The 18252-nt window shown below is 39.8% G+C and overlaps 2 protein-coding genes and 1 long non-coding RNA gene across 3 annotated transcripts in view; 1 reads left to right on the plus strand and 2 right to left on the minus strand.

Moving 5' to 3' along the window:
• The window catches only part of LOC123607698, a 44511-nt gene extending 34654 nt beyond the window's left edge, over positions 1–9857 (minus strand). The window contains exons 1-2 of the long non-coding RNA XR_006716856.1: positions 9633–9857; positions 7989–8051 (exon numbers count right to left, since the gene is read on the minus strand). This is a non-coding gene — a long non-coding RNA (uncharacterized LOC123607698). The remainder of the gene's footprint in view (positions 1–7988; positions 8052–9632) is intronic.
• Positions 9856–18049, plus strand: ZCCHC9 (zinc finger CCHC-type containing 9). The gene is made up of 6 exons (XM_045497104.1): positions 9856–9968; positions 11077–11486; positions 12180–12330; positions 12565–12657; positions 14583–14651; positions 15918–18049. The coding sequence occupies exons 2-6, from the start codon at positions 11103–11105 to the stop codon at positions 16034–16036; spliced, it is 816 nt and encodes a 271-aa protein (XP_045353060.1). The 5' UTR covers positions 9856–9968; positions 11077–11102; the 3' UTR covers positions 16037–18049.
• ACOT12 (acyl-CoA thioesterase 12) overlaps positions 13811–18252 on the minus strand; it is a 54408-nt gene continuing 49966 nt past the window's right edge. The window contains exon 16 of the mRNA XM_045497090.1: positions 13811–14399. Within this exon, the coding sequence (XP_045353046.1) occupies positions 14392–14399 (8 nt within the window). The 3' untranslated portion in view covers positions 13811–14391. The remainder of the gene's footprint in view (positions 14400–18252) is intronic.

Genomic DNA, 18252 nt, shown 5'->3' on the forward strand with positions numbered 1-18252 from the left:
TCGGAACACACTCTGTCCAGCCCCTCCGCTTTTGCAAGCCAGACTCGGGGGCTCTGCTTGGCCGGCAGGCGGCCCCTCCGCCCCGGCTCCCTCCCGCCAGTCCGTGTAGCATGCACCGGCGTTCCGCCCTTCCTACCCTCTTCCGTGGGCCTCTGGTCTGCGCTTGGCTCCGGAGACTCCACTCTGCTAGTCTTCTGGCGGTTTTCTGGGTTATTTAGGCAGGTGTAGGTGGAATCTAAGTGATCAGCAGGACACGTGGTGAGCCCAGCGTCCTCCTACGCCACCATCTTCCCTAGATCCTCCAGAGAACTCCCTTCAGACATAACTTGAATTGATCTTCTGCACGACCTATCATAGTGAAACTGGTAAAATACAAGGATAAAGAGAAAATTCTGAAAGCAGCGAGGGATAAACGTGCTCTAACATATAAAGGGAGACCGATAAGACTAGTGACCCATCTCTCTACTGAAACTTGGCAGGCCAGAAAGGAATGGCAGGAAATCTTCATATGATGAACAAAAAAATATACAGCCAAGAATCCTCTATCCAGCAAATCTGTCATTTAGAATAGAAGGAGAGATAAAGGTCTTCCCAAACAAACAAAAACTGAAGGAATTTATCACCACTAAACCGGCCCTACAAGAGATCCTAAGGGGGATCCTGTGAGACAAAGTACCAGAGACATCGCTACAAGCATGAAACCTACGGACGTCACAATGACTCTAAACCCGTATCTTTCTATAATAACACTGAATGTAAATGGACTAAATGCGCCAACCAAAAGACATAGGGTATCAGAATGGATAAAAAAACAAGACCCATCTATTTGCTGTCTACAAGAGACTCAATTTAGACCTGAGGACACCTTTAGATTGAGAGTGAGGGGACGGAGAACTATTTATCATGCTACTGGAAGCCAAAAGAAAGCTGGAGTAGCCATACTTATATCAGACAAACTAGACTTTAAATTAAAGGCTGTAACAAGAGATGAAGAAGGGCATTATATAGTAATTACAGGGTCTATCCATCAAGAAAAACTAAGAATTATAAATGTCTATGCGCCGAATACCGGAGCCCCCAAATATATAAAACAATTACTCACAAACATAAGCAACCTTATTGACAAGAATGTGATAATTGCAGGGGACTTTAACACCCCACTTACAACAATGGATAGATCATCTAGACACATGGTCAATAAAGAAACAAGGGCCCTGAATGATACATTGGATCAGATGGACTTGACAGATATATTTAGAACTCTGCATCCCAAAGCAACAGGATATACTTTCCTCTCGAGTGCACATGGAACCTTCTCCAAGATAGATCAAATACTGGATCACAAAACAGCCCTTCATAAGTATACAAGAACTGAGATCATACCATGCATACTTTCAGACCACAATGCTACAAAGCTTGAAATCAACCACAGGAAAAAGTCTGGAAAACCTCCAAAAGCATGGAGGTTAAAGGACACCCTACTAAAGAATGAGTGGGTCAACCAGGCAATTAGAGAAGAAATTAAAAAAGATATGGAAACAAAGGAAAATGAAAATACAACAATCCAAACACTTTGGGATGCAGCAAAGGCAGTCCTGAGAGGAAAATACATTGCAATCCAGGCCTATCTCAAAAAACCAGAAAAATCCCAAATACAAAATCTAACAGCACACCTAAAGGAAATAGAAGCAGAGCAGCAAAGACACCCCAAACCCAGCAGAAGAAGAGAAATAATAAAGATCAGAGCAGAAACGAACAATATAGAATCTAAAAAAACTGTAGAGCAGATTAACGAAACCAAGAGTTGGTTTTTTGAAAAAATAAACAAAATTGATAAACCTCTAGCCAGGCTTCTCAAAAAGAAAAGGGAGATGACCCAAATAGTTAAAATCATGAATTAAAATGGAATTATTACAACCAATCCCTCAGAAACACAAGCAATTATCAGGGAATACTATGAAAAATGATATGCCAACAAACTGGACAACCTGGAAGAAATGGACAAATTCCTAAACACCCACACTCTTCCAAAACTCAAACAGGAGGAAATAGAAAGGTTGAACAGACCCATAACCAGTGAAGAAATTGAAGCAGTTATCAAAAATCTCCCAACAAATAAGAGTCCAGGACTAGATGGCTTCCCTGGGGAATTCTACCAGACATTTGAAGCAGAGATAATACCGATCCTTCTCAAGCTATTCCAAAAAATAGAAAGGGAAGGAAAACTTCCAGACTCATTCTATGAAGCCAGTATTACTTTGATTCCTAAACCACACAGAGACCCAGCAAAAAAAGAGAACTACAGGCCAATATCCCTGATGAATATGGATGCAAACATTCTCAATAAGATACTAGCAAATCAAATTCAGCAGCTTATAAAAAGAATTATTCACCATGACCAAGTGGGATTCATTCCTGGGATGCAGGGCTGGTTCAACATTCGCAAATCAATCAACATGATACATCACATTAATAAAAGAAAAGATAAGGACCATATGATCCTGTCAATCGATGCAGAAAAAGCATTTGACAAAATTCAGCGTCCTTTTGTAATAAAAACCCTCGAGAAAGTCGGGATAGAAGGAACACACTTAAACATCATAAAAGCCATTTATGAAAAGCCCACATTTAATATCATCTTCAATGGGGAAAAACTGAGAGCTTTCCCCCTGAGATAAGGAACCCAAAAGGGATGTCCACTGTCACCGCTGTTGTTTAACATAGTGTTGGAAGTGCTAGCATCAGCAATCAGACAACAAAAGGAAATCAAAGGCATCAAAATTGGCAAAGATGAAGTCAAGTTTCCACTTTTTGCAGATGACATGATATTATACGTGGAAAACCCGACAGACTCCACCAAAAGTCTGCTAGAACTGATACATGAATTCAGCAAAGTTGCAGAATTCAAAATCAATGTACAGAAATCAGTTGCATTCTTATACACTAATAATGAAGCAACAGAAAGACAAAGAAACTGATCCCATTCACAATTGCACCAAGAAGCATAAAATAGCTAGGAATAAATCTAACTAAAGATGTACAAGATCTGTATGCTGAAAACTATAGAAAGCTTATGAAGGAAATTGAAGAAGATATAAAGAAATGGAAAAACATTCCATGCTCATGGATTGGAAGAATATTGTTAAAATGTCAATACTACCCAAAGCTATCTACACATTCAATGCAATCCCAATCAAAATTGCACCAGCATTCTTCTCGAAGCTACAACAAGCAATCCTAAAATTCATATGGAACCACAAAAGGCCCCGAATAGCCAAAGTAATTCTGAAGAAGAAGACCAAAGCAGGAGGCATCACAATCCCAGACTTTAGCCTCTACTACAAAGCTGTCATCATCAAGACAGCATGGTATTGGCACAAAAACAGACATATAGACCAATGGAATAGAATAGAAACCCCAGAACTAGACCCACAAAAGTATGGCCAGCTAATCTTTGACAAAGCAGGAAAGAATATCCAATGGAAAAAAGACAGTCTCTTTAACAATTGGTGCTGGGAGAACTGGACAGCAACATGCAGAAGGATGAAACTAGGCCACTTTCTTACACCATTCACAAAAATAAACTCAAAATGGATAAAGGACCTGAATGTGAGACAGGAAACCATCAAAACCCTAGAGGAGAAAGCAGGGAAAGACCTCTCTGACCTCAGCCGCAGCAATTTCTTACTTGACACATCCCCAAAGGCAAGGGAATTAAAAGCAAAAATGAACTATTGGGATCTCATGAAGATAAAAAGCTTCTGCACAGCAAAGGAAACAATCAACAAAACTAAAAGGCAACCATCGGAATGGGAAAAGTTATTTGCAAATGACATATCAGACAAAGGGCTAGTATCCAAAATGTATAAAGAGCTCACCAAACTCCACACCCAAAAAACAAATAATCCAATGAAGACATGGGCAGAAAACATGAATAGACACTTCTCTAAAGAAGACATCTAGATGGCCAACAGGCACATGAAAAGATGCTCAACATCGGTCATAAGGGAAATACATATCAAAACCACACTTAGATATCACCTCACGCCAGTCAGAATGGCCAAAATGAACAAATCAGGAGACTATAGATGCTGGAGAGGATGTGGAGAAACGGAAACCCTCTTGCACTGTTGGTGGGAATGCAAACTGGTGCAGCCACTCTGGAAAACAGTGTGGAGGTTCCTCAAAAAATTAAAAATAGACCTACCCTATGACCCAGCAATAGCACTGCTAGAATTTACCCAAGGGATACAGGAGTACTGATGCATAGGGGCACTTGTACCCCAGTGTTTATAGCAGCACTCTCAACAATAGCCAAATTGTGGAAAGAGCCTAAATGTCCATTAACTGATGGATAAAGAAATTGTGGTTTATATGCACAATGGAGTACTACGTGGCAATGAGAAAGAATGAAATATGGCCCTTTGTAGCAATGTGGATGGAACTTGAGTGTTCTGCTAAGTGTAATAAGTCACAGAGAGAAAGACAGATACCATATGTTTTCACTCTTATGTGGATCCTGAGAAACTTAACAGAAGACCATGGGGGAGGGGAAGGAAAAAAAAAAAAAAGAAAAAAAGAGGGAGTGGGAGAGAGCCAAAGCATAAGAGACTCTTTAAAACTGAGAACAAACTGAGGGTTGATGGGGGGTGGAAGGGAGGGGAGGGTGGGTGATGGGTAATGAAGAGGGCATCTTTTGAGATGAGCACTGGGTGTTGTATGGAAACCAATTTGACAATAAATTTCATATATTAAAAAAAAATAAAAATAAAACATAAAAACCGAAAAAAATAATTCTAAATGTAAAGCATATTCATTAAAGAGCATTTGTAAAACGCTGAAAGAAGAAAAAAGGAACTCAATTTCTTTACCCATTAGCCTTATTGTAAGGGTTCTAAAGCAGCTTAAATGATTGACAGATTTTGAAGAAAGCAGCTGTTAGAATGTCACTGGTCTGGACCTCTTTTTTATTTCCAACAGTAGGGTTATTAATTCTTTTCCTCTCTCTCTCTGGATGTATTTTTCTGTAGATTCCAAAGAAGTTCAGCAGGTGTCAGTGTTCTGAGCACTGCACTGGGTACATGTTTGTACTGTATGTAACCCTCTTCTCTACATCTATCTTAGGAGATGCACTGTATAATCTAAAAAAATATGTATAGTTCTTCATTGCTTAAGCTGTCAAGGACAAAATGCAAACATTTTGTTTTTTGTTTTTTTTAATGTTTGTTTATTTATTTTTTTTTTTTTAATTTTTTTTTTCAACGTTTATTTATTTTTGGGACAGAGAGAGACAGAGCATGAACGGGGGAGGGGCAGAGAGAGAGGGAGACACAGAATCGAAACAGGCTCCAGGCTCTGAGCCATCAGCCCAGAGCCCGATGCGGGGCTCGAACTCCCGGACCGCGATATCGTGACCTGGCTGAAGTCGGACGCTTAACCGACTGCGCCACCCAGGCGCCCCAAATGTTTGTTTATTTTTGAGAGAGAGAGACAGAGAGAGCACAAGTTGGGGAGGGGCAGAGAGAGAGGGAGAGAAAGAATCCAGAAGCAGGCTCCAGGCTCTGAGCTGTCAGCACAGAGCCTGATGCAAAGTTTGAACTCCTGAACCTTGAGATAGATCATGACCTGAGCCAAAGTCGGATACTTAACTGACTGAGCCACCCAGGTGCCCCAAAATGCGAACACTTTGATTTAGCATTAAAAAAAACACTTCAATTGACAAAATCTGGTCCCACCCATCCTTTCTAGATTCACTATCTTCCATTCCAAATTACAGTTAAACAGCTTGTTTTTTACATTTATTTATTCTGAGAGAGAGAGAGAGAGAGAGAGAGAGAGAGAGAGAGAGAGAGAGAGAGAAAGAATCCCAAGCAGGCTTGATGCTGTCAGTGGAGCCCAATGTGGGACCCAAACCCATGAACTGTGAGATCATGACCTGTGCTGAGATCAAGAGTCAGACATTTAACCGAATGAGCCACCCAGTTACCCCAAACAGCTTGTTTTGAAGCTGCTCACACTGGTTTGAGACTCAGTTAGAGGGCCAGCTCCCTGAGGCTGGGCCTTAGACACTCCTAGTTCTGCAGCATCTAGGCTTATCCAAGCACCTCTCACTCTGAGACAATCTAATCAAGAGTGAAGCTTCAAGGGGCGCCTGGGTGGCTCAGTCGGTTGAGCATCCAACTTTGGCTCAGGTCATGATCTCACAGTCCATGGGTTCAAGCCCTGTGTCAGGCTCTGTGCTGACAGCTCAGAGCCTGGAGCCTGCTTCAGATTCTGTGTCTCCCTCTTTCTCTGCCCCTCCCCGCCGCCTCCCCCCCACCCCGCTCAAGCTCTGTCTCTCTCAAAAATAAATAAACATCAAAAAATTCTTTTAAATAAAAAAAAAAAAAAGAGTGAAGCTTCAAAATTCTAATGGGAGCGGTTCCAATTTCAGGTAAGATGAATTCAGCACACTCCACCCTGTGTCGCCCACTGAATGCATCTATAAAGCATAGATCAGCTATTTGAAGACTTAAAAAATAAGTAGTAGCAGGCAAATTATGGAAGACCAGAATTCAAAGTATCACTGAACCAATGCTAAGTTTACATTCTGGATTTTTATCCTGGACATTGTGGATGTTATTTTGTATATACTCTGAATTGGTTTACTCCTCATGAAAAAAACATTTAAGAAGGCAATTAACTTGTTTAGACTGGCATTACGGGCTTTGTCTCATTTTTTGTGAGTGGCCATTCAAATCTCAGTTCATTTTTTTAAGCCTCTGAGTTTGTCTTGTGCATGTGGAGTCAGAGCCTAGCTCAACACTTCATGTATAGAAGTAGAAGCATCCTTTTTATGGCTCTCTCCCTTTCAAAATTCCCCCTCACTATCCTGGTATGGCTGTTAATTGCCTTTTTCCTCTGGTTCCTGCAGCCAGAAAAATGATGGCAGGCTTTCTTAAAATTTTTTTAAAAATTTTTAACATGTATTCATTTTTGAGAGAGAGACAGAGCATGAGCGGGGTTGGGGCAGAGAGAGGAGAAGACACAGAATCTGAAGTAGACACCAGGCTCTGAGCTGTCCCCACAGAGCCCGACACGGGGATCGAACTCAGGAGCCATGGGACCATGACCTCAGCTGAAGTCAGACACTTAACTGAGCCAGCCAGGCGCCTAGCAGGCTTTCTATTATAGTTTTAACTGCTCATGCACTTTTTGACTGTGGCCCATTTTCAGTGCAAACACACACACACACACACACACACACACACACACTAACCCATGTGCTAGTTGCTTCTTCCAAGTTTGACTCCCCTCCACAAGGGTCTGCTTTTATTTACTCTTCAGGATCCTCACACAGTGAATTTTATATTTTTCCCAGAATTTCTAGTTATCAGGATGAGAGTTGGTTTATAGAAATCTTATATCATCATAACTATTTTGTTTGAAACATAAAAATGTGTTTCCCATGTAAAAAATTACATTAACATAATCTGGCAATGGTCAGCTTCTTAAGCTGGGTAGTGTTTACATGAACTTGTGTTTTGTAATTACTTCACATGTTTTATATTGCTTTCTGTATGCATAATACACTTCACAATTTTCTAAAAATGAGGTACTTCAGCACTTCATAACCGAAACTTTAGCCCCTCACTTAACATTTGCCCTGTGGATGATAGTGTTATGAAAATAGCATATTTGTAGTATTTCAATAATATCTGAATAGATAAGACTTAACAAAAAGATAATACCTTCCACTCTAAAAGTGAATACATCCTAAGAAAATAAAGTATTATATGGGCACGGATAACTTAAGTCTGTTTTAAAGTGGGTCAAGCAGGCAGGCAGGCAATCCCCTGCAGTACTGCAATGTAGGGAAGCTCACACTTTTGAACAGGGATCTTGGTTCAAGTCCTGACTCTACCTCTTACTAGATGTGTGACATTGGGTGAGTTACTTCATCTTTATGAGCTTGTTTCTTCATTGTAAAAATGGAGAATAGTACCTACCTCTCAGGATACTGGGTGAAGGAAGCAATGATTGTAAAGCATTCAGCACACAGTGCTAGGTACCTATAAAATGTTCAATGAAAGTTAGCTATTATTAGTATTGACAGTAATATTTTCTTCTGAACCCCACAGCATTTCTATGACCTATTTACTTAATTACTAATCTTCACTTGGTGTATTTCCACAAAAACAATTTGAGATCATGTTCTTTCACTGCCAGGAAATGAGTAATTTTCGAGTTTAAAATTCAACATAATACTAAAAAGACAAGTTTTAGTTGAATGCACCCTCTAGTGGTGTACATTACATGCAAGTACCTGGCTTCTACAAAAGAAAACCTCTTTATGAAATGTCACTAGGTTGGTGCTTAGACCTTGAAGCCAGCTGGTTGAGAACATGGTATGAAGACGATGATCATACAACTTTTAGGAAGCTCCCTCTCTTCAAGAGCTGGAGGAATTTTTTACCTTTTAAAACTTCCCCCACTGTAAGACCTAGGATACTTCTGATATTCACCATACCAAATCCTAGTATTCCTACAACATTGACTTTAATCTTTCCTCCTAAAGAAAACCAGGTCACTTTCGACTTTGCTGTAACAAGCATTGAAACGTACTTACTCTTCACTTAGTTAACAAAAACGTACGAGCACCAACTATATACACTAGTCAGTGGGAAGACAATAAACAACTTATTCACAATTAATTATGTAATTACTAATTTAAAGCATTGTAAACAAAGATTGCCATGAGCTTACAATAGGGGATTGGTCTAATGGGGGGGAGGGGAGCAGGGAGGGCTATAGGAAAGCTTACTTAAGAATCTAATGTGTAAAGCCCTGAAGGTGAAATACTTAACTAGAAGAAAAGAAGCACCATACAAAGAGAGCAGCATATGTAAAGGCCTGGAGATAGCAAGGTACATGCAGCATTTGAGAAACTGAGAAACTGGTCAAAGAAGAGGAAATTGTGCAGGCTGAGGATAGAGAAGTAGTCAAGGATTTAATACCAAGTTAAGGCTGGAGTTCATCTTAAGAACAACAGGAAACTATTAAAGGATTTAAAGCAGAAGAATAACAATCTGATTTACATCTTTAAAAGTTCACTTGGCTAAGGCATGGAAAGGGATTCCAAGAAGTGGTGAAAAAAGTGGATGCCCAGACCAGCTACCAGTAATCCAGGTGAGATGAGATGAAGCCTGGCACAAAGTCAGTGGCAGTTGAGATAAAGTGGACAGATACTTAAGGGGTAAAATGGATTGATCACGATGCTGGGCATCAAAGTGGCAGACCTAGCGAACTGAGTGGGTGTAATAATGCCATTTTTCCCCACAAAGTACAACTTGTGGTGGTAGCTGTTTGGGTGAGGATGTTGAGACAATGAATTAAGAGGCTAGGGTTTTCCTCTTAAAGAGAACTTGTCTGACTACAAACTAGAATTATTTCCACTGAACTAGCAGTGGCAGGACAATTAGTCACCGACTTCCACCAACTAGGGCCCTAAACGTCTCTTTTATATTTCTATCACAGTGACCCACTACCACTATGCTAAGACTTTACCTTACATCTGCCTGGAAAGCCCTTAACTCACTCCCGCCCCAAATTTCACCAGATTTTTGCTTTTCAAAGTACAGTTCAAAGGTCACCTTCTCAAGGAAGTCTTCCCAGTGTTTTCCACCGCCTCCCCCCAATCCTGCCGTGCATCTCTTCCAACTAGTTGTGGGTTCCAGACACACTTCATCTCCGGGTCCTCGTTGTGCAGCGCTGCACCTTTCAAACGCTAGACGCTCCACAAATATTTACTCATATTCATTTACCCGCCCAGGAAGAGACCCTAGCACCCGCCTGCAGGACCAGCTTGGCCCGCCGGAAGTGACGCGCTCTCAGCGACAACGTATTTCCGGTCCCCAGTGCCGACTCGGTCGCAGAGGGACAGACTTCTCTGGTTCGCTAACTCGGCTGCCCTGGAGGATTCATGCGCGGTAAGAATTTGTGCACGGCTGAGCGAGACAGGACCCTGGGACCGCCAGATGCTGTGGAGTCCTCTCGTTCGTTCCCAGGGACGTGATGGGAAGGCACAGCGACTGACTGCTAGGCCCCCAACAGCCCTCAGCGCCAGATGGGTTTGGAATGCCGAGCTGCGCGGCCAGCTGAGGGCGCGGGCGCAGGGGTCGGCCTCAGCTGTGGGGTGCTCACTGCCTGAGCTGGCGCGTCTAGCCCCACTGGGGCGCCCGCCGTGGGAGTGGGTCCCGCCGCCTCGGCCTTCATACCCAAAGCTTTTCCCTTCACGGGTACTTAGGGTGATGCTAGTCCACCTCCTGAATAGCTCCAGCCCCTACTGTGATAGTCGCAGGCTCTGCAATGATGAGTGTGCGCGCGTGGCATGTAGAGTAGCGTGCAGCGTCTCACCTATTCACTGATTCCACCCTTCGGCTTGTGTTGCGGATGTTACTGAAGACGAGAGCTGAAGTTTTAACTCTGGTTGGTACACGGGGTGCCGCCCTAAAAGGGGCGCGGCTTAATTGAAAATGATTTGAAACCGCTGGGCTGGAAGCAGTTTATTCTCTAATTAGAAGACCAGCATTATCACGTGACCGCAAACACTTGTCAGTCTATTGGGAAGACTTGTAATGACAAACTTTGCGTCAAGGACAGGATTTCTGTATACTTAATTTGCTATGCAAATTGATTGCTTTGAACTGACAGACTAAGCAATATGATGGGGAGAAAGTAGACCTGGGACTTACAGACGGGAAACAGCCAGGAAACCTTCAGAATTGGGAAGAGTAACTTCATTCACTTGTATTACTATGTGATACATAATATTTTACAAAGTAATTTTTTTCTTGAATTGTTTTGCAGTTTTAACCATTTGTATACGTGTGTTTCTTTATCTGGTGTGGTAGCTTCTCTGGTAAGGGCTAGATTTACTTCATAGGCATATCTATGCAGCATGTTACAGAATTAAATATACACGAAGTAAAAAGTTTTAATAATTAAAGCGTCAACATATAGGCATAATGTGATACACTATGTGTATTTAGTGGGTTTTTTTTAAATGGTTATTAACCAGCCATGCTTGTCTTAAAGTTTGATAAGGTAACTTTGATGAAATCATGACCAGGTGGGCACGAGTTACTACCACACGTAGCAAGAGACCTTTGGCTGCAACATCATGGGAGGACATGAAGAAGGGGTCCCTTGAGGGAGAAGACCAAAACCTACCAAAGAGTAGACAACTTGAAGCCAATAGGCTCTCTGCTAAAAATGATACGCCTCAAGCAAAACACAAAAAGAACAAAAAGAAAAAGGAGTACTTAAATGAAGATGTAAATGGATTCCTGGAATACTTAAGGCAAAACCCACAGATGGTTCATAATGGAGAGAGGATAGCAACAGACAGTCAGGAGGTAAGGGAAGAAATTGCAGTTGCTTTAAAGAAAGATAGTCGCCGGGAAGGAAGAAGACTAAAAAGACAAGCAGCAAAGAAAAATGCAATGGTAAGATCATCGCTTCCACCAAACGGTTACTTTATGTAAGTCAAAACTATTATTCATACATTCACACACACACACACACACACACACACACACACACACACACGTATGTGCGTGTGTGTGTGTATATATATATATATTAGCCAGAGTATGATTGCCCTTGTGTACTAGATTTGTAAAGCATCTTTTTTTAAGTTTAAGAGAAAGCATGTGCACGTGCTCAAGGGGACAGGGACAGAGGAGAGAGAGAGAGGAGAGAGAATCCCAAGCAAGTTTTGCACTGTTAGCACAGAGCCTGACCAGGGTTCAGTCCCATGAATCATGAGATGATGACCTGAGCCAAAATCAAGAGTTGGACGCTTAACTGACTGATCCACCCAGGCGCCCCCCCCCCCTTTTTTTTTCTTAATGTTTATTTATTTATTTTGAGAGAGAGAATGTGAGGCGGGAGAGGGGCAGAGAGAGGAGAGAGAATCCTAAGCAGGCTCCTTGCTATTATAGCAGAGCCCTACACAGGGCTCAGTCTCATGAACTGAGAAATCATGACCTGAGCCAAAATCAAGAGGCAGACACACAACCTTCTGAGCCACCCTGGTGCCCCACAAATGACAAATGTTTTAAGGATATTTTTTATAACAAGAATTGATAAAGCCACTGTAGTTTTGCAACATGGAAACTCATATTTTGTTTTCTCAGGTATGTTTCCATTGTAGAAAACCTGGCCATGGAATTGCAGATTGCCCAGCCGCCCTTGAGAATCAAGATATGGGCACTGGAATATGTTACCGGTGTGGGTCCACAGAGCATGAAATAACCAAGTGCAAAGCCAAAGTAGACCCAGCTCTTGGTACGTTTTCTATCGGTTTTTGATTTGGTTAATGTCAGAAGTGGCCAATACGTAACCAACTGGGTTTTTTTTTCTGGACAGAATTTATCATGAGTATGCCACTTAATATTTTGAAATCAAGACTGAATTCTAAGTTGTATTAAAAATAGGGGTTTTCAGAGTATTTAAAATAATATGAATTACATGACTTGTTCTATACTTAGCCAACTTAATAGGAAATGTTGATCCTTACAGGTGAATTTCCTTTCGCAAAATGTTTTGTTTGTGGGGAAATGGGACATCTGTCCAGATCTTGTCCTGATAATCCCAAAGGACTTTATGCTGATGGTGAGTACTGTTAACCTTATATGTCAGAAAAGGTGAGTTACCATGTAGAGTTGTGATTTAATTTGTACTCAATCAGTTCTTGAATAAATTCTTGAACAAATAACAAAACCTTGAGAATTTTAATTTTTATCAAACTATTCTTTGTACTGGAGTTGATGTGTTATATGAGGATGTATTAATCAAATCAGAAATAACTAAAGTGTGTATTTCAAGCATTGTGCTTTCAGCATCATTTGTGGGAGTAGGTTATAAATATCTACTTTTAAACATAACAGAAGTAAAAGGATTATATCTCAAGCTAATATAAGATTTAAAACATAGTGTTGTGAATTTAATCACAGGCTAGCATATCATCTTGGATAGATGGGCTGGTACACATTCTTCAATATTTGCAGTAATTTTTATTTCTGAGTGTTTTCCTTGGTCAGTTGTCTAGCATGGGATCCTGTAACTTTCTTATCTGTAGCTCAGCTAACATATTAAGGTCCCTGAATAATATCTGTGATCTCTAAAGCTTTAAGGAGGAAATTTTCTGGTAATGTGAATAATGTGCTCATGTGATAGCTGGTACCATCAGATTCTAGACATCTCTTGTGTGTCATGTCCTGGGTTCCATGGGACAAGTCCAGTGAAAAGGCACAGCTTTTGGAATCAAGCTGACCAGTTGCAGCTCCAGTACCACTCACTAGTTGTGGGACTCTGGCTGAGTCATTTAATTTCTCTCATCTCAATTTCCTCCCTCGCCTGTAAAATGGAGATGACAAACTGTATCTCATGGACTCTAAGATGAACATTATTTCACATTTTCATGTCCCTGTACTCAGAATGTATCTTACCATTAGTGAGTGACATGTAATTGGCAGATTTTTTTTCCTGAGAGGTATGTAAAATAATTAAAATCAATAGTGTATTAGATATGATGAACTATGGTATTTACCTTGAAGAGCTATGAGAATTAAAATATATTGTTCAAAAGTACCTCTTCTATTTCACTATGACATCTACAACAGTAAAGAAGCCTAACCCTGGAAAATGCCCAAAGGTGCCTTTCAGTTTTGAACTTATGACACAGGTCAGATGACATGAGTAATGGGCAAAGATGGTTTTGGATGGTTACGCAAAATGACTAGGTATTTTTAAAAAGTGCAGCAAAGAAAACAGATCACACAGAAGTGAGAATTCAGCCACGTTTACATCCTGTAGGGTCATTTTTCTGGATAAGTCACTTAACATTATAAGCATGTCATATTTACAATGCTTGACCATTAAGTAACAGTGTTTGACCATTAAGCTAATCTTAGAAACCATATGTGTTGTAATTCACAATCCTGGAATGTTGCTTAAAGTAGACAGACAGGTATTTTTATTAGGATGAGGCTGCCTGGCAGTCAGAAGGCCCTAAAACAAAAGTTAATTTCATTCCTTTTGTAACTGCTCACCCTTGTCTGACCTGTACAGATGAGCAGTGGGTCCTAACCTTTTTTGAGGTTATTGGTCATTTATTTGATAAGAATTACAGACATCCTCCTCAAAAAATGCATCTGGACACAACTTTTGCCTACAGGTTCAACAGTTCACAACACTTTGCCTATCTAATCATGGTTTAAGGTCTAGTCTTGTGTGCAGTGGCTCTCGAACACTCCAGAGGACACGTATCTTCTTCCATTGTATCTCTCTTCTCTTTCCTCCTTCTCCCCTGAAGGCCAGGTACGAGAAGTGGTGGGTAGGTACAGTTCAGTGCTCTGTGAGATCAAAAGGAATGGATGATGGACTTACTAACTGGAATGGTGGCACCTACCTATGTCCCTGTTTTCAACTACCTTTACAACTGACAAAGTTGTGAGGACCAAATAAGAAAAGTGTTTTGAGACATTATAACCCCTTCTAAGTATGAGAGATTTTCAGTGACTTTGTTCTTTTAATAGGTGGTTGCTGCAGACTTTGTGGCTCTGTGGGACATTTTAAGAAAGATTGCCCTGAGAGTCAGAATTCAGGTGAGATCTCTTGGCCTCCATTAGAAGGGGTGGGATTAGTATTCTTTGTTTTTCTTGAATTTTTTAATGAAGAGTTCATTGAGGTACCACTGATTTTAAGGCAACCTGGTTTCCTACTATAGTGATGACTTAATCATTTCTCTGTCAGGAGTAGACACAATAGTATTAGCTGAGCGTTAGCTAGTATTATTAGGTGAGGAAAAAAGAGTGACCACTAAGTCGTAGAAGACCTTGATTTTATAAAGCATTGTATTCATAAACGTTCATATTTGGCAACTAATGAATTTAATAATGGAGCCAGTTCTGTTACTAAAAGAAAAATACTGATTCACTAAGAGAAAATCAGAAATATGAAAATAACTCAATATTTTTATGATTACCATCCTCATATATGCTTTGCTTTGTGTATACCTGAAGGACTCAGAGTTGGTTGTAAAAACTGCCAAAAATATTAAGATTGTGTTAGGTACACTATCTGGCCAGATACATTTTCTTCCTAATGAAATACCCTTTGTCGCCAAAAACTTCATAAATGTTTGCTGTACCTATTGCAGATTTGGGGGGAAGTGGAGACCATTATTATATTAGTTTACCTAAATTAGAATGATGATAATCTTGAGCAAAAGAATGCAAGATAGGATAGCAGTAGTCCTTCTTAAGGAAAAACACATTTCTTTTTATTTCAGATAGTCACAGTACTACCCAATAAGTCTGCCCATTCTTCCTACCCAAACACTTAAATTTGAAAACCAAGAGTTCTTGTTTATGATCTTGTCTAGAAGAAGACGGTCTTCACTACATTGTAGCCAGTGAGACTGAAATAATGGAAGTGGAGTTTGAATTCTCCCTCCTGGGAGGATTGCCATTCCCAAAAGACAAGACTGACAAGCAGATGTTGTATAATTTCACAGGTGGAATCTTGTGCATTTAAAACTGATGCTTCATAAGTCTTACTGTTTACAGATTCTTAGAATTCATTGACTCTATAATGATGAACTCTGGGAAAGAATGAAAGAGCTTTCTCATCAATTTCTGCATTGCAAAGCAGTTGCTGCATTTCCCTAATTGGGATGAGAAATTGCCTGTGGTACTCCAAAATCAAGTGTTATAATCAATTACAGAATTGCTCACTCTCCTTTAGTGATGGAGTCTTCCCTCCTTGTGATTATTCATGTCAAAACTAATTCCTTTGCTCAGCTAGTACCAATCTGGGTGGATGTATTTGATTACCATTTTTCTTACGTTCTGACTTTCATTCCTTAACAGATCGAATGGTCACAGTTGGTCGCTGGGCAATGGGAATGAGTGCAGACTATGAAGAAATTTTGGATGTGCCTGAACCACAGAAACCCAAAACAAAGATACCTAAAGTTGTTAATTTTTGATAATGATTAGTACTATCATTAGTTACCACCTCATTGTGAGCTACTCTGAACTGGGCCTACCTCACATACTGGAGCTGAGCTCCCTTGGAGACCTGTGTTGTAGACATCAGTATGATGTGCATATGGTCAGATAGTTTCCTGAGTGCTGTCCATTAAAGAGTGCCTCTATCACTGGAGAAAATCATTGAAGAAAAGTATAAGATTTTTAAATTGGATTCTCTAAAAGAATATTTTTAACAGGTAGAACTTAGGTATAACCAAGTGGTTACATACTTGATTGTAACAATCATCTTTTTCTTAAAAACTATGCATTAATGTGAACCACCCTTAAAGTATAACTTTTGCGTTTAGAAATGAAGTTTGGTTATATTGTTTTCTTGGTTCAAAATATCAATTTATTATTATATTAGGAATTTATAAGTTGCCACAATACTGTATTTTTAAAATATTTAATTCAAAAATCATTTGCTATGTACTTATTTTTCTGAATACCTCATTCTGGATTGAACTAGCCATTGTCTGTGTATGTCCAGGTAATCCCTTTGGGAACACAATCATTTTATGAATTCTAGATGAGATTAATTTTGGTTAATTTTTGTTTTAGTTTTGACATAAAGAAGCACAAATTATTGAGGTAACATAGAAGAATACGTTAACAACAGCTCCTTCTTTGTCCTGGATTTTCAAGAGTGAAATTCTAGCCAAAATTATTTTGGGGTATTTAACCAGAATGATGTTACTTAACAGATTGTATATCACACTTAATAGCATTTTGTTCATGTGTTTTAGATGAGTCTGGGTGAGATGCAGGTATCACCATAATAGAGTTAGAATGCTAATCAGAGACCCATTAGCTTCTTTGTTGGATTTTATGAATACATGCATACTTAATACATGTATTTCACAAGGCTAGGGCTCATATTGTAATGGAATGACTCTAGTGGATTGTGTGTTTCATTTGGAATTTTACCTGATTGGATACATTTGTAACTAAAGGAAACAGCTGTGATTAGTTACTGTAGCTTCAAAAGCAAAATATTTACCAAATAAGAAACACTTTTCTCTCTCTGCAAAGCTCAACAGTTCTAGTCTTAATAGGAGCTGTTGTTTTATTTTTGGTGTGAGAGGTAAACATGATAGAATACAACTCAGCATCCCAGAATGTAAGGAAAGGAGTGTCATTTAAAAGAAATCACACAAGTCATGTAGCTGGAAAAGGATAGCAATGCTGCCTTAGTCATTTAGCCCAAACACACTCAGATTTATTTCACCTATCCTATCAGGTGTCAAGGACTCTGGCCAGTCAAAACCTGTCTCCAGTGAGGAAGGCAAGCATTAAATATTTCCCAAGTACCTGCTATATTCCTGGTACTCTCTTAGGCACTAGGGATTGTGACAGTGATGAAGACAAGGTCACATGCTTTCTAATGAGGCTTTAGGATGGAGAGGAGACTTGGGGAGAGATGCATATCAGAAATATCAGTATATCAGAAAAATATCAGATATTTTATTACACTTTAAAAATATTCTACTGAATCGCCTAAGACTTGGTCATTAATCACTCTTCCTTCAGTCCTTTGGAAATGTCACCTCTTACAAGCTTATCATTCACTTTTCTGTGGCTGACTCCTAAATCCGTCTGGCCCTAATATCCTCAATTACAGTTCCTACTTGGATGTTCCACCAATACCTCAAGTCATTACTGCAGTAATTTTCAAAACAATATAAATTCAAAGACCTACGACAGGCAGAGGTTGGAAGTGTCTCAATTGTAGGAGAGGTGTGAAATTTTACCATACAAAATTTTAGTTAACTCCATTATAGCTAATTTTTTTGCTTTTTAAAATCTAAAAATATTCTAAAAAATTTTTCTGCTTCTGAAATGTACAGGCATTTAAATCTACATATTCACCCTTAATGTATGTAAGTGTTAATTCATAAAATTGGAGCACAGTCCAAAGTTTATGTAAATGAAAACCTGCTGACACGGAATAAAACTAATTAACAACCAGACCTAGGCTGGGTGAGTGGATGGGTTGGGGAAGCGGGTAGGCTGGGGAAGCAGAGGTAGAGACCTGACATACAGCAGGATGTACCTAACCTCTTAAGTGCTCTAAACTCTAATGGAGAAGTCCTTCAACTTTTAAATACTGTCGTGTAGAGGAGGCTAACTTGACATATGCTGGTTTGTCTTACGGGTTAAGACAAATCACAGA

The sequence above is a fragment of the Leopardus geoffroyi genome, chromosome A1, assembly GCF_018350155.1.
Source record: "Leopardus geoffroyi isolate Oge1 chromosome A1, O.geoffroyi_Oge1_pat1.0, whole genome shotgun sequence".
NCBI classification, from domain to species: Eukaryota; Metazoa; Chordata; class Mammalia; order Carnivora; family Felidae; genus Leopardus; species Leopardus geoffroyi.

Bases quoted from the DNA above. Each gene is read 5' to 3' on its own strand.
- ZCCHC9 (XM_045497104.1), top strand. From the start codon at position 11,103: ATGACCAGGTGGGCACGAGTTACTACCACACGTAGCAAGAGACCTTTG. The intron at 12,658-14,582 runs GTGAGTACTGTT...TTCTTTTAATAG, and splicing joins CAAAGGACTTTATGCTGATG to GTGGTTGCTGCAGACTTTGT. The intron at 14,652-15,917 runs GTGAGATCTCTT...ATTCCTTAACAG, and splicing joins CCCTGAGAGTCAGAATTCAG to ATCGAATGGTCACAGTTGGT.